General features: G+C 50.8%; 1 protein-coding gene across 4 annotated transcripts in view; it reads right to left on the bottom strand.

The window, feature by feature from the left end:
* Positions 1 to 540: 540 nt before the first annotated feature.
* The window catches only part of SLC16A6 (solute carrier family 16 member 6), a 45,832-nt gene continuing 18,409 nt past the window's right edge, over positions 541 to 27,963 (bottom strand). Inside the window, exons 1-7 of one of the 4 annotated variants that reach the window (XM_038757226.1) lie at positions 22,715 to 22,722; positions 22,002 to 22,006; positions 16,635 to 16,876; positions 10,918 to 11,061; positions 9,199 to 9,327; positions 7,534 to 8,355; positions 541 to 2,361 (exon numbers count right to left, since the gene is read on the bottom strand). In XM_038757226.1, the coding sequence (XP_038613154.1) occupies positions 2,120 to 2,361; positions 7,534 to 8,355; positions 9,199 to 9,327; positions 10,918 to 11,061; positions 16,635 to 16,866 (1,569 nt within the window). In that variant the 5' untranslated portion in view covers positions 16,867 to 16,876; positions 22,002 to 22,006; positions 22,715 to 22,722 and the 3' untranslated portion in view covers positions 541 to 2,119. Of the gene's footprint in view, positions 2,362 to 7,533; positions 8,356 to 9,198; positions 9,328 to 10,917; positions 11,062 to 16,634; positions 16,877 to 20,666; positions 20,789 to 22,001; positions 22,007 to 22,714; positions 22,723 to 24,633; positions 24,723 to 27,963 lie in introns of those variants that run through there. The other 3 variants (XM_038757225.1, XM_038757227.1, XM_038757224.1) reach the window with 3 other exon arrangements.

The following is a 27,963-nucleotide window of genomic DNA, read 5'->3' as shown; positions in this document are numbered from 1 at the left end:
TAGTTCGGTGCTTAAGAAATACCATTCTTAGGATAGGAAGACTAAAATGAGTCTAATCTAAATTCGATAGACCGCTTGAAGTCACACTACTGAACTGTCATTCCAGGAAGGAGAAATATAACTCGACACAGGTTTATAGCAGAAGAAAAACAGTCATTTTTTTTTAAAAAAAAACCATGTTTATTGTAAATTTCTACGTTTGGTAGAGTACCAGAATCCCACTCTATATCATACCAAACAAACCAGCAGTCCTGTTTTCGAACATGTTAAAAACCCTCTATTATTGGTCGACTGCACACACATTTTCATGCTGTTAACCGATGGCATGGATAGCCGATTCCTCTGGAGTCAGTTATAAACATCAAAACTGCATCGGGCACCCTTGTAAAAAGAGATTACATCGTAAAGTGCTGAAGGCATGTAAGGATGCAAAACGGCCACGAGCTCCAAAAAAATCATTTTCAAGCAGACAGAAGAATTGCTCCATCCATTTTGGTGTGGGCCGCTAGTTGCTCCCCCCCCGCCCCACTACCCCCTAAGCCCCGTTTCACCGATCGTCTTGATATTTTCCTACAGCTGATTAAAACGCATTGAGATGCAGCGGATGGTGCAGGGCACCGCTCTCCTTTATCGCAGAGAAGTATTTGAGCCGCGTCCTGAGGGACCCGGAACCCAACGAGGCTTGTTCAACTCGTTCCCCTGAGATGCCGAAAATGAACCTCGAAGCCGCGTAAAGGTGGAACGGCAAGTGGCGGCCACCGCTAGCCAGGTGGAATTCCGTACAAACGACGGAGAGGGTGAGCAAACCAACTGCCCAGTGGCTTTTAACTTCTCTTTATATATCACGCCAAAGCTGGGAATGTCGTATGTAGATTTTAAACTTTCCAAAAATAAACGGCTGGCCAATGCCCCAGGCATCTTACCGAAAACCACCGGCATTTCTACTAAATAAGACGTAAATGGTACCTCACGATGGAAATGTCCCCGCTACTCCTTAGGAAGTAGCGACTGCACCTGCTTTGGATCGAAAATGATTCTGCCATTCTGAGTGACACCGATTTTTAAAAAGCACGTGTAAAATAACAACAAACCCTCCCCCGCAGCGCCATAGAAGAAGGTGGTTCATTGTCCATCTTAGTTTTGTTTTTTTTCTGAAAGTCAAGTCATCAGTGATCAGTTCACAGCAAAACTAACCCTGTGGGCTATTAGAGAACTAACCTGACAAAACAGCAGCATTCTTGATAGGTTGCTAGGAGGTAAAATAACAACGCTTCCCGCAAAAGCTGATAGATTTGTCCGACGTGAACCTATCCCTATCCGAATAACTTCCTTCAGCCCTCCTAAAATAACTTAACGATGAATAAATACTGGCTTAAATTAAAGACGACACAGTCCCGGAGATTCTACTGCCTAAAACCAAGCAGGAAACATTCAGGGTGGTCTTCTGGGCAACTAACTAGTATGGAAATGTGTGTGATAACAACTGGCCATAAAAATAAAGGATAATCTCCATATTCTGAAGTTCAAGTTTCATTCTTTAAAAATCAGAAAGACTATAGTATTCCCAGTCTAACTCATCCTCTCTCCCCAACACCCTCCCAACTTCCCAGAATCAGAATTTCATCTAGAAAAATAAGAGCCCGGTTTAACTAAATGGAGACCTCAAAGGCAGAATTACCGGTTTTATTTCATCTATTCATCCCCCAAGGCAGGTCTGGAGCTTGCAGTGCCACTGGCAATTTCCGATTCGGGAAGGGCCCCTTCCGTCTGGATCGAGGGTCGGAAATTCACCCGTTTGCCGCGTGGAACTGGAATCTACCTGAACCTCTCGGATGTTCGTCCCCCTCTTTAAAAACCCAAATGCGAACCCATGGATCTCTGACGCTTTTCTTGTATTGCTAGTTGTCTAAAGCCAAGTTCTCTATGGAAGTGGTTTTTGACTGGCTTAAAAAAGAAACAGTAAAAAAAAGAAAAACTTAAAAAACGAAGTAGTTGGGAGCACAGTTCACGTTTACATTCCCTTTAAAATGTCGACGGTGGAGCAGAGTGATTATCTAGTGTGTTTTTGTCGGTTTGTTTTTCTAGTGGACACAGTGCTGCGCTTCAGGGGAACGGTCGATCATACTAGGTCTTCGCGATTGGGAACGGAGGCGTCCGGTTTTCCGAGGTCCATCTCGAGAAAGTCTTCGGGTAGGTCTTGTAGAGCTTTGGAGTTGCCTTTGTCCTTGGCCTGGCGCTGCCGGCTGAACAGTCCCATCTTGCAGGGCCGCACTAAAGCCAGGAAGGCGGCGCCCAGGAGGGTACCCACGGCACAGGAGTAGAAGGCCGAGCTGTATCTGTTGGTGCTGTCCACCAGCATCCCTGGGACACAAGATTTCACAGCCGTTATTGTCGTCCGTGGCCTCCCGTCTCTCCCCACTCCAGTCCCTGCTTCGCACTGCCGCTCTGATTATTTTTCTATAAAAAGGTCGGGTCCACGTCTCCCCACTCATCAAGAACCTCCAGCGGTCTCCCATCCACCTTCGCATCAAACGGAAATTCCTTTCCATCGGCTTTAAAGTGATCTTCCCGCTCCTACCTCACCACTGTCCTACTGTTATTCGGCCATCACACTTTGCTCCTCTAATGTTCACCTTCTCACTGTACCTCCATCTCGTCTACCTCACTGCCGACCCCTCGCCCACGTCCCACCCTTGGCCTGGAACCCCTTCTCACTTCATAGCCGACAGACAATTATTCTCTTCTAGACTGTGAGCCCACTGTTGGGTAGGGACCGTCTCTATATGTTGCCAACTTGTACTTCCCAAGTGCTTAGTACAGTGCTCTGCACACAGTAAGCGCTCAATAAATACGATTGAATGAATGAATGAGTTCTCCCCCCATCTTCAAAGCCTTATTGAAGGCACATCTCCTCCAAGAAGCCTTCCCTGACTGAGCCCTCCTTTCCTCTTCTCCCACATCTTTCCGCGTCACCTTGACTTCGTCCCTTTATTCATTCCCCTTTCCAGCCTCATACCACTATTGGTAATTTTATTGTTTTGTAGTAATATGTCTCCCCCGCTAGACTGTAAGCTCGTTGTGGGCAGAGACTGTGTCTGTTATATTGTGATATTTACTCTCCCTAGTGCTTAGTTCAATGTTCTGCTACAGTAAGTAATCAATAAATATGACTGACTGACCAATATTGAGCAGTTCCTGTGTGCACAGCACTGTACTGAGCGCTTTGGGGAGTAACGCTGGTTAGAAAAAAAGCATCGCAAGCCCCTAGATCTTATTCCCACCCTCCTGTGTCAACAGTACTGTAGGGTCTTCAATTCCCTAAGCCCAGCCCACTCCCTCTCCTCAATCAGCAGTATTTATTGAGCACTCTCTGTGCAGAGACATTAGTACTAAGCACTTGAGAGAGGACAATACGATGGAGTCGGTAGACATACTCCTTGCCCAAAACGATTTTACAGTCTAGAGGGGGAGACAGATATAAATATAAATAAATTATATAACTTCTAGATAGCTACATAAGTGCTGTGGGATTGAAGGTGGTATAAATACTTAATGTGCAAAGGTCCCAAAGAACTTGGGTCCCTATTTTTCTACTCAGTTGCTTCCCCCAATTCTTAATTTATCTTTCTATCTGTCTCTCCCTCTAGACTGCAAGCTTCTCAAGGCCGGGATGGTGTCTACTAACTACCGTATTTCCCCCAACGCTCAGTACAGCGCCCTGCAGAGAGTAAGTGTTCAATAAATACTATCGGTCGACACTCCCACTCATTTGGAAATTTCCCACGTTTTTAGATTTAATTTTTTTTTCTAAGAGTTGGGGAAAAATGTGGGTGTCTGTCAACCCTAGAAAAAGTGCTTATAGACACTGCTCCTCTCCCTCAAGTGGTTCATGGAGAATTCCAATTTGCGTCGTCAAGTTCTTAGTTGTTGTTTTGGGGGCATGTATTAAGGTCATGGATTCTAATCTCGTCTCGGCCACTTGTCTGCTATGTGACCTTGGGCAAGCCACTTCACTTCCCTGAGCCTCAGTTACCTCATTTGTAAAATGGGGGTTAAAACTGTGAGCCCGATGCGGGATGGGGACTGTGTCCAACCCTATTTGCGTGTGTTCCCCCTAGCGCTTAGCAGATTGCCTGGTACATAGTCAGCACTTAACTAATACCACAATTATTATTCTCATTATTGGAGGAAGGGATTAAAAATCCAAGACAGAGTTGGGCCCCCAAAGGAATAAGTAGGTGCCATTCTTCTGTCTCACCCGAGGTGTTTTCAGTTCCTAAATGGAGACACTACACTATCTGTCCAGAATTAGCCATTGTATCAACTAATGGTATCTGCTGAGCGCTTACTGTCAGTGGAGCACTGTACTAAGCGCTTGGGAGAGTCCACTCCAACAGAGTTGGCAGACACGTTCCCTGCCCATGAAGAGCTTCGGTCATGGGGCGTTAGATAGGGTCTACTTGGGGCCTTCCCTTAAAGGCCCTTGTGCTTGTGGGTGTGGGGCGGCCCACCCTGCGTCCCTCGGCCAACCTCGCTCTGCCTCCGTCTGTGAGTGGGGTGGCGTTCGCTTCACTGCTGCTGTCCTGACACTCACTTCTGGACCACATTAGATGTTGGCAGTGGTCCATGGCCCTTCCCCCCGCCCCGCTCTCCCCTATTCTTCTCCCACCGGCCTGCCCACTTAAGGATCCCCGCTCCCCTTGACTCCATCCCCACATCCCACTTGGCTCTCCTGAATATATGTTCAGTTTAACCTTCGGGGAGGCAGCCTGGTCTTGGGAAAAGAGCACAGGACTGAAAGGCGGGAGATGCAGTTCCTTGCTATGGTTCCCCCATTTGCTCGCTAGGTCGGGTGAGTGAGTGGACCTTGCTGGGCCTCGGTTTCCTCATCTGGATGATGGGGCTCTCCCTCCCCTTAGACTGAATAATAATAATAATGGCATTTGTTAAGTGCTTCCTATGTGCAAAGCACTGTTCTAAGCGCTGTGGGGGGAATACAAGGTGATCAGGTTGTCCTGCGTGGGGCTCACAGTCATCATCCCCATTTTACAGATGAGGTCACTGAGGCTTCGAGAAGTGAAGTGACTTGTCCAAGGTCACACAGCAGACATGTGGCAGAGCCGGGATTCGAACCCACAACCTCTGACTCCAAAGCCTGGGCTCTTTCCGCCGAGCCACGCTTCTTCTTCGAATGTCCTGAATGTCCTGTGAGGGCTGGGGGCTGTGCCTGCCTCATTATCATGTATCTACCCCTGTTCTCTCTCCTTTCCTCTGGGCTCGCATCTCCTCCTGCCTTCAGGACATTTCCACCCGGAGGTCCTGCTGCCACCTAAAACTCAACATGTCCAAGACTGAGCTCCTTACCCCAAACCCTGTCCTCTCCCTGACTTTCCCATCACTGTAGACGGCACTACCATCCTTCCCGTCTCACAAGCCCGCAACCTTGGTGTCATCCCTGACTCTGCTGTCTCATACACCCCACACATCCAATCTGTCACCAGAACCTGCCAGTTTCACCTTCACAACATCGCCAAGATCCGCCCTTTCCTCTCCATCCAAACCGCTGCCACGTTAGTACAATCACTCATCCTATTCCGACTGGATTACTGCATCAGCCTCCTTTCTGGCTCCCAACCTCCTGCCTCTCCCCACTTCAGTCTGTACTTCACTGTGCTGCCCGGATTATCATTCTACAGTAATGGTCTGGGCATGTCACCCCACTCCTCAAAAATCTCCAGTGGTTGCCTATCAACCTCTATATCAAGCAAAAACTCCTCACTCTCGGCTTCAAGGCTGTCCATCACCTCGCCCCCTCCTACGTCACCTCCCTTTTTTCCTTCTACAGCCCAGCCTGCACACTCCGCTCCTTTGCCGCTAACCTCCTCACTGTGCCTCGTTCTCACCTGTCCCACCGTCGACCCCCAGCCCATGCCCATATCTAGAATGCCCTCCCTCCTCAAATCTGCCAAACAATCACACTTGCCCCCTGCAAAGCCCTACTGAAGGCTCACCGCCTCCAGGAGGCCTTCCCAGACTAAGCCCCCCTTTTCCTGTGCTCCCCCTCCCCCCCCGTTCCGACTCGTTCCCTTTGATCTACCCCCATCCCCCCACAGCACTTCTATACATATGTACGTATTTATAATTCTATTTTATATTGGGTATATACCTATAATTCTATTTATTGATACTGATGCTACTGATGCCTGTTTACTTGCTTTGATGCCTGTCTCCCCCCCTTCTGGAATGTGAGCCTGTTGTGGGCAGGGATTGCCTCTACTGCTGAATTGTAGTTTCCAAGCGCTTAGTGCAGTGCTGTGCACACAGTAAGCGCTCAATACAGATGAATGAATACCCCAGCATGTAGCACAGTGCTTGGTACAGAGCAGGCCCCTTATAAGTAGCATTGTCATAATAATAATGATGATGGTATTTGTTAAGTGCTAACTATGTGCGAAGCACTGTTCTAAGCACTGGGGTAGATAGGAGGTCATCAGATTACCCCACATGGGGCTCACAGTCTTAATCCCCATTTTGCAGATGAGGTAACTGAGGCACAGAGAAGTTAAGTGACTTGCCTAAAGCCACACACCAGATAAGTGGCAGAGCAGGGATTAGAACCCACAACCTGACTCTGAAACCCGTGCTCTTTCCACTAAGCCACGCTGCTTCTCAAACTACGGTATCTGTTAAGTGTTTGCTATGTACCAGCCACTGTATTAAGCGCTGAGGTGGATATAAACAAATCAGGTTGGACGGTCTCTGTCCCATGTGGGGTTCACAATCTCGATCCCCATTTTACAGATGAGGTAACTGATCCGAAGAAGTCAAGTGACTTGCCCAAGGCCGCACAGCAGATAAGCGGCAGAGCGGGGATTAGAACTCTTGACCTTCTGACTCCCATGCCTTTGCTCGAAGACCTAAGCCATGCTGTTTTTACCATTTGATAATAATAATAATAATAGGCATTTGTTAAGCGCTTACTATGTGCAAAGCACTGTTCTAAGCGCTGGGGAGGATACAGGGTGATCAGGTTGTCCCACGTGGGGCTCACAGTCTTAATCCCCGTTTTACAGATGAGGTAACTGAGGCCCAGAGAAGTTAAGTGACTTGCCCAAGATCACACAGCAGACATATATGTATTTAGGTACATATATATTACTCTATTTTACTTGTACATATTTATTCCATTTATTTGATTATGTTAGTATGTTATGCTTTGTTGTCTGTCTCCCCCTTCTAGACTGTGAACCCGCTGCCGGGTAGGGACCGTCTCTATAGGTTGCCAACTTGTACTTCCCAAGCGCTCAGTACAGCGCTCTGCACACAGTAAGCGCTCAGTAAATAGGATTGAATGAACGTGGTGGAGTCGGGATTCGAACCCAGGGTCTCTGACTCCAAAGCCCGTGCTCTTTCCACTGAGCCGCGCTGCTTCTGATGGTTTAGGCGCGGTTGCTCCCGGGACCACAGACTTACGGTCACAGACTTCAGGGTGACCGGCCGGGGATAGGAGATGGAGGGCGTAATCCGGTTTACCTGAAAGAGGTGGTCCGGCCAGGCCCGACAGGCTCTGAGCGAAGATGTAGACCCCGGCCGCCGAGGACATCCGCTCGATCCCCACCACGTCGTCTTCGGCGAGCAGGGGGATGTGAGTCCCCGTGACCGTGCCCAGCACGGCCCCAAAGAAGACGCTGCAGATCATGAGCCCCCAGAATCCCGAAGCGAAAGTGAAGGCGAAGAGCGCCGCGGTCAGCGAGAGGACGCACACCAGCTCCAGGTAGATCTTCCGGATCGGCTCCCTGTTGAAGACCCAGCCGGCCCCGATCCTCCCGAAGACTTCCGCGATGGCCATGGCGGAGAGCATGTAGGCCGACTGATCCTTGTCGATGCCCAGGCTGATGCTGAGCGGGATGATGTACAGGGACGGGGCGAAGAAGCCCAGGGTGGAGAAGAGCCCGAAAAGGGCGTAGCAGATGAAATAGGGCTCCTTCATGATGGAAAAGTCCAACAGGGGCGTCTTCTTGCTGGCCTGCTCGCCGCTGGGTTGTCCCGGATTCGGGCCGTTCTTCTTTGGGTCGTGGCTTTTCTTGTCGGTCTTGGCCTGGCCGGGGGCGTTTCGAGGTGAGGTAGTGAGTTCGACCCCCGAGTCGATGGAGTCGATGGAGGTGCGGGTCTTCTCGTATTCCAGCATGTGCTGCCCTTCGGTGTGACCCTCGGCGGCGGGGATCTTGACCACCTCCGGGGCTTTGATCACGATCGGCCGCAGCAGTAACCCGCAGATGACGATGTTTAACTGCAACACGCCCACGAACATGAGGCTGTGCCTCCAGCCGATCTGTTCTTTCAGAGCTGTGATAGCTGGGAAGATGGAGCAGTCAATCAGTCAGTCGGTTTGGATCGAGCGCTGACTGGCCGCGGGGATTCATTTAGATGGTCTGTCTCCCCCTCTATGCCGAAAGCTCACTGTGGGGCAGGGAATGTGTCCGTTTATTGTTACGGTGCACTCTCCCAGGCGCTCAGTACAGTGTGTCCAGTAAGCGTTCAATAAATGCGACTGAATGAACGCACGAATGCATAGAGTTCACGCTTGTAGCACAAAGCGACGGAATCGGCGTGAACCACTACACGAAATGCCACTTTTCTAACTGTACAATCTCACTAGTGCCCCGAACTAAATAAATAATAATTAATTATGAAGACGTTAAACGTGCAAGCGCTAGAACGCACGACGCACGTGAGACTTTTAATGCATTACCTCGAATCTTGTAAGTTATGCGTCTCCAAAAGGAACGGTAAGTACCGTGGGTTTTGGAGTAACAAATGGGAAGAAAAGGCCTAGGTTTCAATGTGTCATTAGTTACATAAGTGATGTGGTTATAATAGGAATATGGCAGAAGTCGAGCTTGAGCATTGCAAAGGTTCTAAAAATTACCGAGCCTTTATGGAGTGTCTTTCACCTGGGTTATCCAGGGGCTTTTCAGACCTCCGGCTAAAGGCAGTCGCCTCATTTTACGAATCAAAAAGAGGGAGCCAAAGGTGAGGTGGGAAATCCGTGGCCAAAGTAGAAATTAAAACCCGGACCGTCTCCCGCCTCTCTCTGGCGTCGGCCTCGGGAATTCTGCAAAAATGATGTCGACGGGAAGAAAGGTGAAGGGCTTCATTTAGTTAGCTTTTATAGTTACGATACCTAGGTCCACATACCTGGAGCACACGTAAACATGGCAAAACACTCTCCTGTGGAAGCAACTGCGGTGACCAGCGAACGCTTTTTGTCAAAGTACTGGGACAGAATGGTGACAGTTGGGAGAAAGCTAAGGCAGAAACCCAAACCTGTGAAGAAACGCCAGAAAGATCCATGAGAAGTGGGAAGAAAAGTTCAATGGTATCTCTTTAATCGTGGAAGAATTTGAAAAGCGCCATACCGAGTGCTGGCGTGGATGAGAGAGGACGGGGTTGGACACGGTCCCTGTCCCGCATGGGAATCGCATTTGAAGCGGGAGGATGCACAGGCTTCGAATGCCCCATTTTACAGATGAGAAAACTGAGGTGCAAAGAAGTTAAGCGACTTGCGCTAGGTCACAACGCAGGCAAGCGGGGGAGCTGGGACTAGAACCCAGGTCCCAAGGGGCTTTGGCTCTGCTAAGATGGAGATTGGGAAAAGTGAAATGTCATGAAGATAGATACACAATTCTTCGAAGGTTTAACAAAAAATCAGGGAAAGGGCATAATAATGATAATGATTCTTGTTAAATGCTTACTATGTGCCAAGCACTGTTCTAAGCACTGGGACAGGTACAAGTTAATCAGGTTGGACATAAAGACCTGTCCCACATTTCTGTTAATCCCCATTTTACAGATGAGGGAACTGCTGCACTGAGAAGTGAAGTGATTTGCCCAGGGCCACACAGCAGATATGTGGTGGAGCCGGAATTAGAACCCAGGTCCTTCTGACTCCAGGGCCCAGGCTCTATCCACTAGGTCCCCCTTTTAGACTGTGAGCCCACTGTTGGGTAGGGACTGTCTCTATATGCTGCCGACTTGTACTTCCCAAGCGCTTAGTACAGTGCTCTGCACAAAGTAAGCGCTCAATAAATACGATTGATTGATTGATTGATCATACTGTTTCACAATTCAAAATACATTATGTGAACTAGTGGAAAGAGCACAGGCCTGGCAGTCAAGAGGACATGGGTTCAAATCCCGGCTCTGCCAAGTGTCTGCTGTATGATCTTAAGCGAGTCACTTGACTTCTCTGGGCCCCAGTTACCTCATCTGTAATAATGGCGATTAAGACTGAGCCCCATGTGTCCAACCCCACTACCTTGTATCTACTCCAGTGCTTAGAGCAGTGCTTGGCAGCACTTAAGAAATGCCACAATTATTACTGTATTACTATTCCCTTTCCCCGGCTAGCTATGTTCCAGAGGTCGGCCTTGCTGGACAGAAAGTTGTCCTCATCTTGGCTCAACATCCCCTTCACGGGGTACAGCTCCGAGATGAAGCTGGGAAGGGATGCCCCTTGTTCCTGGCATCAGACCCCACCCTGTTCTTGTCCTTTAGGGCAGGGATTGTGTCTCCCTACCCTATCGAACCCTCCAAGGCACAGAGTACAGTGCTGGGCACACACTTAGCGCCCGGTGAATAGCCCTGATTGATTTGACCCCAAGCAAATGCTCAACTGAACTCAGGGGCAAAGATGAAATGGTCCAGGAGACATTCCAGTTGGGATTTCCAACGGCAAAGGAAATTAAAAAGAGAGCTTCAGAGTTGATTCGGAAAGCGGCCGTTTTGGCAAATCGGTACCAAGGCTTTATAAAATTGGAAGTGGCGGGGGGAGGGTGGCGCGAGGGAAGCTAAACTGTTTTAGCAGCTTGAAGGAACGCCGCACAGCAGGGGCTTCTGGGAATGGAAGCTACTCACCGCAGATGATCCCGATTGTGATGTACATGTGGAAAACCGTGCGGGAGAAAGAGGCCAGGACCATCCCGATGCTGATGATTCCTCCTCCGACCATCACCACCGGGCGGTGGCCGAAACGATTCGTCAGGATGGTGGCCAGGGGAGCTGCGGTGAAGACGGCAAAGTTATATTTGACCCCGTAGCAGTCAAGTTAACTCTTTCAACCGTCTCCTCCCCAGCCCCCGAGGGAAGGTGGTTTCAGGAAACCCACTAGGTTGGGGCAGATGTTCATTGCGGCGACGCGGGGGCTCGTTTCCCCACAAGCGGGAGAATGTTCCAGAAGTCGGCCTTGCTGGACAGAAAGTTGTCCTCATCTTAGCTCAACATCCCCTTCAGTGGCACAGCTCCGAGGTGTAGGTGGGAAGGGATGCCCCTTGTTCTTGGCATCAGACCTCACCCTGTTCTTGTTTTCCTTCTTTTCCGATTGATTCTTCTTCTCTCTTTCTCCCCCTGGTTTCCCCCAGGGGCTCTACCGGTCTCTCTGCCCGCCATTCCCTCCCAGTTCTTCTGCTTTCGAGTACTAGATCGCATTGCCTGCATTCCCCCCGTGAATTGGCCCCTTCTGAATCAGAACAGAAGGAAACCAGCTAGTTCCTTGGGATTGAGGAGAAACCTCTAAACTGTAAGGTTGTTGTGGGCAGTGAACATGTTTATTAACTCTGTTAGATTGTAATAATAATAATGATGATGATGGTATTTGTTAAGCACTTACTATGTGCCAGACACTGTTCTAAGCTCTGGGGTGGATACAGTCACATGGGTTTGGACACAGCCCCTATCCCATATGGGGCTCACAGTCTCAATCCCCATTTTCCAGATGAGGTAACTGAGGCCCAGAGAAATGAAGTGACTTGCCCAAGGTCACAAACTCTCCTAAGTGCTTAGTACAGTGCTCTGCGCACCATAAGCACTCAATAAGTCCCACTGATGGGTGGAAAACGGGGGTCCCAATGAATGCACAGTGCAGCTGTGGTTTATGTGCTTCTGTTGTATACCTCGGTTTGGCTTGCTCCTTTTTTTTTGCATCTTGGGGCTTTGCTACAAGGAGCGTGGCCTAGTTGCCAAAGCCCGGGCCTGGGAATCAGAGGACCTGGGTTCAAATCCTCGTTCTGCTGATCGCTGTCTGCGATCACTTAATTTCTCTGTGCCTCGGTTTCGTCCACTGTAAAATGGGGATTAAAGTCCCTGTGAGCCCCATGTGGCACAGGGACGGAGTCCAACCCGACTGACCCTTATCTACCCTGACATTTAGAACGGTGCACAACATAGTGCACGCTTAACAGATACCATAATGATAGCTCATAAAAATGGAACTGTTCATTTTCATTCTCTAATTTATATTTCGCAGAGAAAACGGTAGCCGCTTTCACCCCCAACACGGGTCTTTTGTTACACGATTCACCCCCAGGAGAAGCTCGGATGGATGTTCTTCCCTCGACACGAATCTGATCAAGCCAGTCCAAAAGCGGGCACGGGGAGACTCGCTCCAGGTAAAAGCGGTCATCAAGCGGTCGTGCGTTTGCAAATGGTGTGATATGGTTATGTGTCCCAGTGTCGGCCTTCTTGTACCGTTCCTACAAACTCATGCCGATATCGGTGGTATTTGCTAAGCGCCTACTACTTCATTCATTCATTCATATTTATTGAGCGCTTACTGTGTTCAGAGCACTGTACTAAGTGCTTGGGAAGTACAAGTTGGCAACATATAGAGACGGTCCCTACCCAACAGCGGGCTCACAGTCTAGAAGTTGCTCTCCTACTTGTTGAGCAACGTTCTAAGTACTGGGGTAGATTCGACTCATCGGTCTCACAGGGAGAACGGGTATTGAATCCCCATCGTACAGATCATCATCATGAATCATATTTATTGAGCGCTTACTGTGTGCAGAGCACTGTACTAAGCGCTTGGGAAGTACAAGTGGGCAACATATAGAGACAGTCCCTACCCAACAGTGGGCTCACAGTCTAAAAGATGAGGATACTGAGACACAGAAGCGAAGTCACTTGCCCGAGGTCACGCAACAGGCAAGCGGCAGAGCTGGAATTGGAACCCAGGTCCTCTGAATGCCAGGCCTGTGCTTTTCCACTAGGCCATGCTGCTTCATTAATTTAATGCAGTTAGGGTCCAGAGCGCTCTCTAAATGGCCGGCATAACGATTTTAACAATCTGTGCTGAAAAGCGTCAGTCGGGTTGGTGCGTTTGAACCGGGGGAAGCAGCGTGGCTCAGTGGAAAGAGCCCGGGCTTTGGAGTCAGAGGTCATGGGTTCAAATCCCGGCTCCGCCGCTTGTCAGCTGTGTGACTTTGGGCAAGTCACTTAACTTCTCTGGGCCTCAGTTCCTTCATCTGTAAAATGGGGATTAAGACTGTGAGCCTCACTTGGGACAACCTAATCACCTTGTAACCTCCCAGCGCTTAGAACAGTGCTTTGCACATAGTAAGCGCTTAACAAATACCACCATTATTATTATTCTCTGTGCCTGTTACCTCATCTGTAAAATGGGGATGAAGACTGTGAGCCCCACATGGGACAACCTGATCACCTTGGATCCTCCCCAGTGCTTAGAACAGTGCTTTGCACATAGTAAGAGCTTAACAAATACCAAAATTATTATTATTATTATTATCTCCCCTTAAACTGTTAATACCCACTGAATCGGCGCCTCCAAGAACGCAACCCCCACGCTGTTGGCCGAAGTGGCTGTCTCTGCTATCTGAGGCTATGTGGGACTCAAACTCTGCTGCCCCTTTGAAAGAGGAGCTTTCGATGGAGGAAGCCATAGTCCATCTTAAATGGATGGTGCTCGCTGGAATGGTTGCAGCATCCGTTGGCAAGATTTTCTTATGGAATGATAGATAAACATATCCTTTTTTCCACATTTGAGCCAGGAGCTGGGGTGAAGTGATAGGCCCTTTTAAGGGAAGTCCCCACGAGTGACACCGGGGGATTTTTAAAGACTGGTGAGTGAGGGCACCGTTACTGTAGTCTTGAAAAAACAAACCGCCAAAAAACTGCCTCCACTTATCTCTTCCTAGCCATCTGCTTCCTTGCTTCCTCGGTCTTAACTTAGCTGAGTATCTAGAGTGGGGTTTTTTTTACCCCAACTTTAACAAAGGTATTTCCATTCCAATAGAAACTTTAATGATAGTGTCAGCAGTTTATCCACATTTAGTATTGTGTCAAAGCCTTGGCACATACTAAGGGTAAGTAATATGGCAAATAGATCACACCCAGCTTTGCATATGACCCCCAATCTGGTTGACAAAACTCTCAGTTTCAGAAAAGGTAAATTTCATCGACTTGCTTTATGTTTTAAATTACTCGTGTGAAATTCTGCTAAGGGAAATATTTATCTTCCTGAAGAAAAGCGAACTGGGGAATTGGGGTTTGGGAATAAGGCTACTCTAGATGTGGCTTGGGTTCAAGTTTCTGGCGGTTGAAGGTGACAGCACTTGTACTCCAAAACCAGCTCAAAGAGCAACTCTTAACTTTAATAATAATAATAATAATGATGGCATTTATTAAGCGCCTACTACATGCAAAGCACTGTTCTAAGCACTGGGGAGGTTACAAGGTGATCAGGTTGTCCCACGGGGGGCTCCCAGTCTTCATCCCCATTTTACAGATGAGGGAACTGAGGCCCAGAGAAGTTAAGTGACTTGCCCAAAGTCACACAGCTGACAATTGGCGGAGCTGGGATTTGAACCCATGACCTCTGACTCCAAAGCCCGGGCTCTTTTCCATTGAGCCACGCTGCTTCTCTGGAGCTTCCTGGAGGGTTCTGGAGGTGCCTCAATCAATGTTGTGAGAATTAGCTTGGCGTAGTGGAGAGAGCAGGAGCCTGGGAGTTAGAAGGTAATGGGTTCTACTCCCTGCTCGCTCAATTGTCTGCTGTATGACCTTGGGCAAGGCACTTGATATCTCGGCTACCTCACCTGTAAAATGGGTATTGAAACTGGGAGCCCCACATGGGACTGTGTCCAACTCGATTTGCTTGTATCCACCCCAGCGCTTAGCACAGTGTCTGGCACATAGTAAGCGCTAACAAATACTATCGTCATCAATTAGTGGTGTTCATTGCATGCTGACTGCTGGCAGAGCATTGGACCAAGCACTTGGGAGAGTGCAACAGAGTTGATAGACACAATCCCTGCAGTCTTCAGGGCTGCTCCTGTTCCAGAGGACAGGAGGAGCTCGGAGTTGTAAGCTTCTCTTGCTCCCGGCCTCCCTGTGCCGGGATGGAAGGGAGTCACACAGGGAGTCAAAGAAATCGGTTTAGCTGGCTGACAAGGGACAAAGTCCTCTCGCTATAAACTTAGCTGGGCTATCCAGGGTGCACAATTTCAACCCCCGGGCAAGCAAAACCTGTCTGGACCGACGGACGTCCTAGCCCCCGACTCAATCTAAACGGTCATTTCAAAAAGGAACATTTTGCCAGTGAGCAAACTCATCATTCAAGATCTGCCCAGTGGGAGCCTGAAAGTTTCTTTCTTCCTCCCCATTATAGTGTTAAGTTTCTGGTGGGCAGGAAACCTCTCACTTCTGTATTCTGAACTTCCTCGGTACCATGCACCACACTAAACGGACGCTCAATAGATATTACTGGTTTTTTTAATGGTATTTGATGAGCTCCTACTATGTGCGCCGAGCACCGCTTACTATGCGCCGAGCACTGTACTAAGCACTGGGGTAGTTCAGGCTAATCAGGGTGGACGCAGTCCGTGTTCCCCTTGCGGCTCACAGTCTTAATCCCCATTTTACAAACAAGGGAACTGAGGAACAGAGAAGTTCCTCGTCCAAGGTCACACAGCGGAGCCGGGATTAGAACCCAGGTCATTCCGACTGGCAGGTCCGGGTTCTAACGGCTAGTCCGCGCCGCTTCGTGCCTAAATTGAGGAGCTCCAAAAGCATAATGGAGTGCTGCAAAATGGTTTTTTTGCTTGGTACCGTCAGTTGTGGCCTGGCCCCATAATCCAGTCCCCACCCCACGGGTTCTCGGGGTCGAAGTCTCCGGAGGGGGCCGAGGCTCTTCCTTCATCTGTACCGCGAGACTCGATCCCCCGCAGGCGGACCCCACCCAGGGCCTCTTTAGACATAAAGCAAAGGGTCAAAGGGCTCTCAACCCTGGGGATTTAGTAAAGATAATAATCGCGGTATTGGTTAAGTGTTTTCTCCGTGCATAGCGGTGTACTAAGTACTGGGGAAAAAAAACAAGAGAATCAGGCCAGGCAGAGTCCTGGGGCTCAAAGCGGGGGGAACCGTCTCTATATGTTGCCAACTTGGACTTCCCAAGCGCTTAGTACAGGGTTCTGCACACAGTAAGCGCTCAATAAATACGATTGAATGAATGAACCCCAGTCTAGATGAGGCAGAGTCCTAGGGCTCAGAGCGTGGGGAACCCCAGTCTAGATGAGGAAACTGAGGCCCCGAGCAGTGAAGTGACTTACCCAAGGTCCCCCAGCAGCCAAGCGGAGGAGCCAGCATTAGGACTCTGGTCCAGTGGAGTCTCTTGAACTCCCTTCCCAACTCTTTCGGCTTAGCCACCCGCAGAACAGTGCAGAGCGTTGCTCACCACAGCCCTTAATCCGGGCCCCGAGCGAACGGCACGTAAAATGCCGTTATCCGCACGGGGGGAGAAAAGGCGACCGTAAGCCGGGATTTCACGTGAAGCGACTCACCTGAAAATGTCAATACAAACACACAGATGGATATTATCCAGGAGATCCTGCTATTGGTTTCCTTAAAGCATTCCATTAAGTCGTTAAAGAAGACGCCGAAGGACTTGATGATGCCATACGTGAGCGCTTCGACAAAGAAGAAAGCAAAGGCTACGGTCCAGCCCCATCCTCCATCAGGCACTTGGCTATAAACATTGGTACTGGCGCAGAGCTTGGTGGTCTTCACCGTCATTCTCGATCTGAAAAAACAAGGCGATAGGGTGATGGCGGGACGTAGCGAGTGACTCTCTGGACTCCGACGGGGAAACTCTCCTCTCTGAGTCACAGAACTCGAGGTCTCAGGCGGCGCCGTTACTGATGGAAAGTCGAAAGTTCAGGGAGGTTGTTTGAGCCGCGTTTCCGACTCGGAATTTCTGGAGTAGAAACACGGGAGAACGTCTTTCGCCCAGGCAGTTCTGTCAATGCCCAAAGAGTGGGCCTCTGCTTGTATCCACCCCAACACTTAGTACAGTGTCTGGCACACAGCGAGCGCTTAGTAAATACCACAGTTATTACCCGAAGCAGCACGGCGAGGTGGGTAGAGTAGGAGTCTGAAAGTCAGAAGGGCATGGGTTTTTAATCCCGATACTACCGCTTGTCTGCTGTGTGACTTGGGTAAGTCACTTCACTTCTCTGGGCCTTAGTTCCCTCATCTGTAAAATGGGGATTAAGACTTTTAGACTGTGAGCCCACTGTTGGGTAGGGACTGTCTCTATGTGTTGCCAATTTGTACTTCCCAAGCACTTAGTACAGTGCTCTGCACATAGTAAGCGCTCAATAAATACGATTGATTGATTGATTGATTGATTGACTGTGAGCCCCATTTGGGAGAGGGAACTGCTCAACTCGATTTGCTTGCATCTTCCCCTGCGCTTCCTAGCACATCCTAAGGGCTTAATAATAATAACAATAATAATAATAATGATTATGGTATTTGTTAAGCACCTACTACGTGCCAGCTACTGTACTACGTGCTGGGGGGGATACAGGCAAATCGGGTCGGACGCAATTCCTGTCTCACATGGGGTTCACGGTCTTAATCCCGTTTTACAGGTGAGGGAACTGAGGCCCAGAGAAGTGAAGTGACTTGCCCAAGGTCACACAGCAGACAAGTGGCAGAGCCACTCATGACCACCTGATTCCCAGGCCTGTGCTCTATCCACTTTGCCATGCTGCTTCTCAGCATGACAAATACCATAATTATTATTATTATTATTCCATTTAAATTTGTATATGCAGGGTCCCTGCGGGCGGTGATCAAATCTACCAAAACTTACATTTCACTTTCCCAAGCGCTTAGTACAGTGCTCACACCCAGTAAGCAGCGCATGGTCTAGTGGAACAAGCACCAGCCTGGGAGTCAGTGGACCTGGGTTCTAATCCTGACTGTGCAACTTGCTTGCTGTGTGACCTTGGGTAAGTCTTTTTTATTTTTTTAATGGTATGTGTTAAGCGCTTACTGTGTGCCAGACACTGAAGCCCTGGGGTAGATCCAAGATAACTGGGATACCTGCTTACCTTCTCTATACCTCAGTTTCCTCAACTCTAAAACGGGGATTTGATTCCTTGTTCTCTCTCCTATTCCAATTTAGAGCCCGTTGTGGGACAGGGACTGTTTCACCCGAACGACCCTGTGTCTACCCCTGTGCTTAGTGTGTTGCTTGGCACAAATTAAGCGCTTAACAGGTATCAAAAAGTGCCCACGACTGCCTCGCTCACCTCATACGGAGCTCCACACACACGCCACACCCGGAAAAGGCTATTAATCGATTGAGAGCTCTGCTCTTTGGCCTTCCTGCATTGGGAAACCTCCCGTGTCCCAGATCCAAGTTGCCCGGCCTATCTGAGAGCTTTTTCTGGATAACCAGTGACCTCAAAGGTAACTACTGCACTTTCACCGACGCCTCCCTCCTGCCTTTCTCAGCCCGGTTCCAAGGGGTTCCTTTTAGTAAAACAGAGAGCTTCGCCAAAGAGGTCTACTGAAAATCAATCAAGCAGTGGACTCTACGGAGCTCCCGCTGTATGCCGATGGCTGGATTTAGTGCTCCTTGGGAGGGTACGGTCCAACAGAGTTGTACATATTTATTACTCTATTTATTTATTTATTTATTTTGCTTGTACATATCTATCCTATTTATTTTATTTTGTTGGTATGTTTGGTTTTGTTCTCTGTCTCCCCCTTTTAGACTGTGAGCCCACTGTTGGGTAGGGACTGTCTCTATGTGTTGCCAATTTGTACTTCCCAAGCGCTTAGTACAGTGCTCTGCACATAGTAAGCACTCAATAAATACAATTGATGATGATGATGATGATGACAATATCCCCGCTCTTCAGGAGTTTACAATCAAAACCCACAACGATCGGTCCGCCCAAATCCGATCAAGGTCGGAGCCCTAAGGTCGAGGGCTCCGAATCTCGGCTCTCTGACGAGAGGGAAAGATCCCAGCATTCAGGTATCAAGGCTTCCTGTGGCCTTGGACAAGTCACTTCACTTCATTGGACCTCAGTTTTCTTACCTGTAAAATGAGTATTAAATCCTATATTCCCCCTTTTTTGGATATTTGTTAATAGTGCCAAGCACTGTTCTAAGTGCTAGGGTAATTATAATGATAATTAAGATAATTGGATAATTAAGGAGAAGCAGCGTGGCTCAGTGGAAAGAGCCCGGGCTTTGGAGTCAGAGGTCATGGGTTCAAATCCCGGCTCCGCCACTTGTCAGCTGGGTGACTTTGGGCAAGTCACTTCACTTCTCTGGGCCTCAGTTACCTCATCTGTAAAATGGGGATTGAGACTGTGAGCCCCCCGTGGGACAACCTGCTCACCTTGTATTCTCCCCAGCGCTTAGAACAGTGCTTCGCACATAGTAAGCGCTTAATAAATGCCATCATTATTATTATTATTATTAAGTGCTTACTATGTATCAGGCACTGTCCTAAGTGCTGTATGATTACACACTCTTCAGGTTGGATGCAGTCTATGTCCCACATGGAGCTCACAGTCTTAATCCCCATTTTACAGATGAGGCACCTGAGGCACAGAGAAGCACAGTGACTCACCCAGGGTCACACAGCAGAGAAGTGGAGGATCCAGCACTAGAACCCAGGTCCTTCTGACTCCCAAGCCTGTTTGTGCTCTATCCATTAGGCCACACTGCTTCCCTCCTACTTGGCCTGAGCCCCCATATGGGACAGGGACCGTGTTCCAAACCTGATGATTTTGTATCTACCCTAGTGCTTTCTGTAGTGCCTGGCATATCGTAAGAGTTTAACAAAAACCAAAATTAGTATTATCGTTATTACATGCACACGGTCACGGCCCTCTTTACCCCGGGTGCTTCCTGGATCACACTTTAAATCTGATTGTGAAACCTGGGGTGGTTGGAGGGGGTGGGGTGGAGAGGAAGTGTCGACAGCACTAAGCTTGCAGTTGTCTGCAAGGCTGTTCCTGTAGCCACAATGCCCTTTGCTCCGTGTCCTTTATATTGTTTGTGTTTTCTATCTTTCCTCCTGCACCTGTTACTGATCCCCTCCCCGCTTCCTTATCCCTAAAATGTGATCCCCTTTGGGGCCAGGGACCGAGCCTAATTCTCATCCGTTTATCCCCCCCACCCACCACCACCACCACAAGGTACAGAGGAGGCGCTTAAACAATCCTATTAGAACTAATAAATACTGCCACTGCTTCTAATCATATCCCGAGGTTATGAAACGGCCCTGCCAGGGCAACCGGGCAGAGGAACCGGAATGTTCCGTCTGGTCGACTCGGATGACATCTCTAATGGGAGCGCGGAGGTCCCTGAAGACGGTGGTCAGGAAGCCAAGCAACCGCTCTGCGTGTTTCTCGTTTTCTGGCTCAACCTTCGCTCCCCGGCCTAGGTAACCCGGCTGGCCCACTCCCACCTCCGAGAGCTCACCGCAACCCCCCTGGGCTGGAGCATCCTTCCCAATCCTCTCTCCTGAACCAGATTTCTCTCTCCATATGGTGAATTCCTACCTTCTTGAGGAAGCTCTCCCAGGCTAGTCTCCCCGTCCTTAACTCCCTCTGGGACTCGCTCCTCTGGCGTGCTCCCTGCCGTCTTCTCCGGTTACTGAGGACGTCTCTCTGCCCAGCTCTTTCTGGTTACATACATGTGGATTTTGTCACAGGTTAGCCCGCTCTATTAGATTTTTAAGCTCCCTGGGGCAGAAACTGTCACCTCCCTTTGGAATAATGGTGGCGTTTGCTGTGTGCCAAGCATTGTACTGCACGGTGGGGCAGATGCAAGAGAATTCAGGTCGGTTACAGTTTCTGTCCTAAGTGGAGCTCACGGCCTAAGTAGGAGGGAGGGCAGGTACAGAACCCCCATTTTGGAGATGAGGAAACAAGAACAGAAGCAGTGTGGTCTAGTGCAAAGACGGGAGTATGTATTTATTACTCTGTTTTACTTGTACATATTTATTCTATTCATTGTATTTAGTTAATATGTTGTGTTTTGTTCTCCGTCTCCCCCTTCTAGACTGTGAGCCCACTGTATGTTGCCAACTTGTACATCCCAAGCGCTTAGTACAGTGCTCTGCACACAGTAAGCGCTCAATAAATACGATTGAATGAATGAATGAGTCCCAGGGCCCGCTTTCCAGTCACGGCTCTGCCACCTGCCTGCGTGGCCTTGGACAAGTCACTTCATTCTCGATGCCTCAGTCACCTCATTTGTCAAATGGGCATTAAGTCCGTGAACCCCGTGTGGGACGTGGACTTTGTCCAACTGGATTATCGTGTATCTGCTTTAGCATTTAGTGTGGCACCTGGCACATTGGAAGTGCTTAAATGCCATTTAAAAAACATCCCAAAAAAGCCACAGAAGTGAAGTGACTTGTCTAAGGTCACACAACAGGAAACTGGAAAAGCTGGTGTGAGAACCCAGGACTGCTGAATTCCAGGCCCGAGCTCTTTCTACCCACCATAGTATCCTGAAGCGATTAACCCTAAAATCTCTGGGAGTTCCACGGATTGCTACAGGCTCGACCGGGGCATCCTATCCTGACTCTGTCTGCATCCCAAGTTAAGTATCCATTTAATCAGTCACTCAATGGTATGGGTTGAGCGCTTACTAAATGCAGAGCACTGTGTTTAGCGCTTGGAAGAGTACAATACAAGACAATTAGCAGACGTGTTCCCTGCACTTAAAAACCTTAGTTTGGGAAATCCTTGCTGGCCCTAACTACTGGCCCCGAAAACCTGTCCAATAAACTCATTTTCAGTCGATCACGTTGCCCACAGTTTTCTCCTCTCTCCGGCACTCTGTCATTCTGGGTGACCTTTACATGGGGAAGGCGCCTTATGGAGATATTTTCCTTTGCAGGAGGCTTTCTGGCCATATATTTGCCTGGGGAAATGAAGCAGCGTGGCGTAGTGGAAAGAACATGGGTTTGGGAGCCAGAGGTCGTGGGTTCTAATCCTGCCTCTGCCACTTGTCAGCTGTGTGACTCTGAGGAAGTCACTTTCATTCATTCATTCAATCGTATTTATTGAGCGTTTAGGAGCCAGAGGTCGTGGGTTCTAATCCCGGCTCTGCCACTTGTCACCTGTGTGACTCTGAGCAAGTCACTTTCATTCATTCAATCGTATTTATTGAGCGCTGTGTGCAGAGCACTGTACTAAGCGCTTGGGAAGTACAAGTTGGCAACATATAGAGACGGTCCCCACCCAACAGTGGGCTCACAGTCTAGAAGTCGCTTAACCTCTGTGTCTCAGTTCCCTCATCTGTAAAATGGGGATTAAGACTGTGAGCCCCAAGTGGGACAACCTGATAACGTGGTATCTGCCCCTGCGCTTAAAACGGTGCTTGGCACATTGTAAGCGCTTAACAAGTACCATCGTTAGTATTAAAGGAACATTTATGAAGCACTTATTAGGCCCGAAGTAAGAGAGTGCTAAAGCAGACACAAAAGGATCAGATCAGACCCGATCTGGGGGTAAAGTGCAGTGCTTAGGACTTACAAAGCTAGTTCCAAGAACAAATAAAGTAGGGAACAATGTACTAATCACCCAATCGGTGATACTGACTGAGCGCTTACTGAGCTCAGAGCACTGTGGTAAGAGCGTACAATAGAGGTGGCAGGCACGATCCCTGCCAAGGAGTTTACGGTCTACTGATACAGCAGAGGGGTCCAACATACAGTCCGCAGTATTAGTACCTCTGAAAGGTGGACGTGGTTCGATCGAGCCCTCGATTTATCCGTCCCCACGGCGTGGAATAGTTTCGTCCGCCTCCCCCGATAAGAGGGAAGCTCCCGGTGGGCAGGGATCGTGTCTACCAACTGGACAGTACTTCGTTTAGTGCCCTGCAGCCGGTCGGTGCTCAATACGTACCACGGATCGATTGACGGACAGGGGACCTGTCAGGGGTCCGAGAAGTCTCCGGCAAGCCGGGCAAGGGTGCCAGCAGCTTCTCTGGGCATAGAAAGTTTCTCGGGGAAGCCCCAGGTAATGAGGAAGTACCCCACTTTCCCACCCTCTTTCTGCCAGGTGTCATTTAGAATTTGGACCCGATGTTCCGAAGCCCCTCCTTCACGGCAGCTATAAATGAAGGATTCAGAGTACTGCTATTGCCCCCCCCTTTTTTTTTCCTTTTAAGCTAATACCCATTTGGAACCAGGGCTCCAAAAGCAGGTTTCAGATGAAAATGCTGACAGCCCGTTTTCCACTCGTCTTCAAAGGGTAGTAGGGAAAGCAGTTTTGGACAAGTTAAGGCCAGCAATCAAAACCGGTCTGCGTTTATATGCAGCCCGTTTGAACCAAGGAGAAAAAAAAAAGTCTCCGGCAAACGATGCGCTGAAGAGTTTGAGACAACTCACTAATTTACCCGACCTCAGAATTTTGGACAGGGAGGATCTCCACCGAGGAAACTCCTCTTTAGAAAAACCATCAATTTGGGGGGGTTAAGTAGCAGCTATTAAGACGGAGGACAGGATTTCCCCTCGGTTTCAGAGGCGACACCCTTCGCTTCCAGGCACACGGGCTATTTCTACACTGGCTGGGTGGGATGGAGTTTGGGCCTCCCCCAAAAAACCGAAACCCAGCAAAAAAACAGGAGAACCGTCACTGGTGGAATGAGTCATTTTTAAGGGCCAGGCTCTGGCACTCTTGCCAAAGGTTCCCCTTCGGGTGGGACGAAAAGTCTGCCGTTTGACGGCCCGGCAAAGAATAATCTCCTTGGCAGTGTAGAAGCAACTCCCTACTTTTCTTAGTGGACATGCCGCTTCTGCCTCTTGAAGTTTATAGATCGATCCGTCTGTGCGCCTCACGCTGTATTATTAGCCCGTAAATTGGGAAACCCAACTTTTGCAAGGTGGTTAATTCCTCCCCCCATCCCCCTCTCTTTTTTTCTAGCAACCTTAAGCCACATCACCCCTTCCGAAAATTCAAGAAAAAAAGCAGAAGGAAGTGCCGGGACGTCTCAAGTGGAACTGACCCCCTCTCTCTCTCCTGTTGCCCAAGCACTCAGGCCAGCGTCCGGTACATAGCCAGGGCTGGCTTAAACACCATTCTCATTCATTCAATCGTATTTATTGAGCGCTTACTGTGTGCAGAGCACTGTGCTACGCGCTTGGGCACTGTCGTGATGATGATTAGAAATCATCATCATCGTTTGCGAGGATTCTCTCCCTGGGCTTGGGAGGGGGGGGGGCGAAAGAGCCAGGAGGGGAGATGGGGTGAAGTTGGGGGGGCCCCTTTCCTGCCCCCCACCCTTCTTCCCTTTCGGAGCTTCCCACGGAAGAGGAAAGGAGCGGGCCGCCGGAGGAGCCGGGCGAGCGCTTCATTCCGGATGGGACCCCATGGGAATAAAACGCGCCTCCCCCCCCCAATAAAGGTTAAATGTCAATTTCAGAAAACGCAAAGGGGGGGGGGGGATTTAAAGGAAGAAAAGAAAAAGCCCCAGACCCAACTTTAAGCAGGTAAATAAAAAAAGCCAACTCACCAAGTTAGGAGGGAGGAAACTGCAAAGCCCAGAGGCTGGTGTTGCCCCCCGCTTTATAGGCGGGTCGGGGGCCAAGAGGAGGACGTTAACCCTTGGCGGTGCGGGAGGGAGGGCGGCCCCCCCACCTCTGCCCTCCCCCCCCCCCCCCCCCCCCCCCGGCTGTCGGCCTGTCCGCCCTTGGCCCGGCCAGTCCTGGGGCCAGTTCTGGGGGGGGGTGGGCTGTGTGTGTGTGTGTGTGTGTGTGTGTGTGTGTGTGTGTGTGTGTGTGTGTCCCTGTCCCCGTGTCCCCCCCCGCCCCCCGCCCCGCTCCGGGCCGGGGCCGCTGGGCTGTCCTCCCGTACCGGCTGCAGCCGGTCTCCGCCGGCCTCGGGGGCGCGCGCCCGCCGACCATGTGCTGCAGGCGGCGGGGGAGGAGCGCCGGGAGCGCGCGCCCCGCCGCGGGAGCGCCCCCACCGGGAGCGCGCCCGCCCCCCCCCCCCCCCCCCCCCAGGCGCAAGTTTGGGCAGCCTTTCTTTTTGTACGTGTGTGTGTGTGTCTGTCTGTCTGTCTGTCTGTCCCCTTCCACACACAGCCCGCCCCCCGCCGCCCGCTGCCCGGCCCCGGAGGGGGTCAGGCCAGGTAAGGGCGGCACGGCACGGCACGGCACGGCACGGCACGGCACGATGGGGTTTGCGCCCCCGCTGCCCCTGCGCCGCCCTGGGCGCCGACACAGCTCCACCCCGAACCCCCTCCGTCCCAGACACCCCCTCCCCACCCCAGAAACACCCTCCTCTCCATCCCTCCAGCTCCCCTTCCTCCAGGATCCCCCTCTCCTCTCCATCTCCCCCTTCCTCCAGGATCCCCCTCTCCTCTCCATCTCCCCCTTCTTCCAGGATCCCCCTCTCCTCTCCATCTCCCCCTTCCTCCAGGATCCCTCTCCTCTCCATCTCCCCCTTCCTCCAGGATCCCTCTCCTCTCCATCTCCCCCTTCCTCCAGGATCCCTCTCCTCTCCATCTCCCCCTTCCTCCAGGATCCCTCTCCTCTCCATCTCCCCCTTCCTCCAGGATCCCTCTCCTCTCCATCTCCCCCTTCCTCCAGGATCCCTCTCCTCTCCGTCTCCCCCTTCCCGCAGGATCCCCCTTCTCTGCATCTCCCCTTTCCCCGAGGATCCCCTTATCTCCATATCCCCTTCCCCCTCCCCGACCCTCCTTCTCTCCATCACCCCCATCTCCCCTTCCCCCAGGACCCCATCTCTTCTCCATCTCCCTTCAGGACCCCCGCTCCTCTCCATCTCCTCCCAGGGCCCCCTCACCATGTCCCCCTTCCCCCAGGATCCCCCTCTCCTCTCCATGTCCCCCTTCCCCCAGGATCCCCCTCTCCTCTCCATCTCCCCCGGGATCCCCCCTCCTCTCCATCTCCCCCTTCCCCCAGGATCCCCCTCTCCTCTCCATCTCCTCTTTCCCCCAGGATCCCCCCTCCTCTCCATCTCCCCCAGGATCCCCCTCCTCTCCATCGCCCCCTTCTCCCAGGATCCCCCTCCTCTCCATCTCCTCTTTCCCCCAGGATCCCCCCTCCTCTCCATCTCTCCCTTCCCTCCAGGATCCCCCTTCTTTCCATCTCCCCCTTTCCCCAAGGCCCCCCTCCTCTCCATCGCCCCCTTCCCCCTCTTCTCTCCAGCTCCCCAGGCCCTCTGAGCTGAGGGTTGGGGGGTTAGGGGCTTAGGGGTCGGGGATCGGGGCTGAGAGTAGGGGGCTGCGGGTTGGAAGTCGGGGCTGGAGGTTGGAGGATGGGGCCGGGGTTTGGGGGTCCCGGGCTGGGAATTAGAAATTGGGGGCTGGGGGCTAGAAGTTGGGGGTCGGGGTTGGAAGTTGGGGTCTGCGGGTTGAGGTTGGGGGTTAGGGCTTGGGGGTCCGGGCTGGAGGTTGTGGGTGTGGGCTGGGGGTCATTAATTCATTCAGTCGTATCTATTGAGAGCTTACTGTGTGCAGAGCACTGTACTAAGCGCTTGGGAAGTACAAGTTGGCAACATATAGAGACGGTCCCTACCCAACAACGGTCTCACAGTCTAGAAGGGGGAGACAGGCAACAAAACAAAACATATTAACAAAATAAAATAAATAGAATGAATATGTACAAATAAAATAAATAGAATAATAGATATGTACAAACATATACAGGTGCTGTGGGGAGGGGAAGGAGGTGAGGCGGGGGGGGGGGGATGGGGAGGGGGAGAGGAAGGAGGGGGCTCAGTCCGGGAAGGCCTCCTGGAGGAGGTGAGCTCTTAGCAGGGCTTTGAAGGGAGGAAGAGAGCTAGCTTGGAGGATGTGCGGAGGGAGGGCATTCCAGGCCAGGGGAAGGACGTGGGCCAGAGGTCGATGGCGGGACAGGAGAGAACGAGGTACAGTGAGGAGGTTAGCGGCAGAGGAGCGGAGGGTGCGGGCTGGGCTGGAGAAGGAGAGAAGGGAAGTGAGGTAGGAGGGGGCGAGGTGATGGACAGCCTTGAAGCCCAGGGTGAGGAGTTATTGCCTGATGTGTAGGTTGATTGACAGCCACTGTAGGAGCTGTCGGGTCGGAGCTGGAGGTCGGGGATCCGGGCTGGGGGTCAGGCCTGGGGTTTGGGGGTCCGGGCTGGGGCTTGGGGGTGCGGGCTGGAGGTCGGGGGCTGCGGGTTGGGGTTCAGGGGTCGGGGCCGGGGGACGGTTGCGCACCCCCCGGTTATTGGGTGGCAGGGGTCCTGGCGGCGCTGCCCTGCGGGACCCTCCTGTCCGTGCCCACCGCCTGTCCATCTGTCTGCACTCAGGAGCCAACAGGGTCCCGGCCCCGGCTGCGGGTGCTTTGCACATAGTAAATGCTTAATAAATGCCATTATTATGGTTATTATTATTATTGTCGCTCTGTTGGGCTGGAGTGTCCTTTCCCAAGTGCTTATTACAATGCCCCGCACACAGTTAGCACTCAGTAAACACGCTGAATGGGCGAATTGAAGGATGGGAGGCTGGGAAACCAACCTGCCATCCTGCACCAGTTTATCTGGAAGGTCTTCAAGTGGGCAAGGGGGTGGGTGGGCAAGCTGCCAGTTTTTCCTAGGAGTAGCAACACCTGCCTCACCCCAAAGAGGGTCTAGCCACTTCCTGGGCACCTTGGCATCAGGGGAGGGCAACCCTACCAGCCCCACTAGCCCAAAAACAAATCACACCTAACTGAGAGGCCTCCCTCCTGATTTCCACCTGATTTCCTTAACTATTCCCATTAGGTTCAGGGGCCGCCCTGAGGGGGGCTGGATAGTAATAATAATAATGTTGATGGTATTTGTTAAGCACTTACTATGTGCCAAGCACTGTTCTAAGTGC

Source organism: Tachyglossus aculeatus, chromosome 15 (genome assembly GCF_015852505.1).
Source record: "Tachyglossus aculeatus isolate mTacAcu1 chromosome 15, mTacAcu1.pri, whole genome shotgun sequence".
NCBI lineage: Eukaryota > Metazoa > Chordata > Mammalia > Monotremata > Tachyglossidae > Tachyglossus > Tachyglossus aculeatus.
This window is presented reverse-complemented; position numbering and strand designations above follow the sequence as displayed.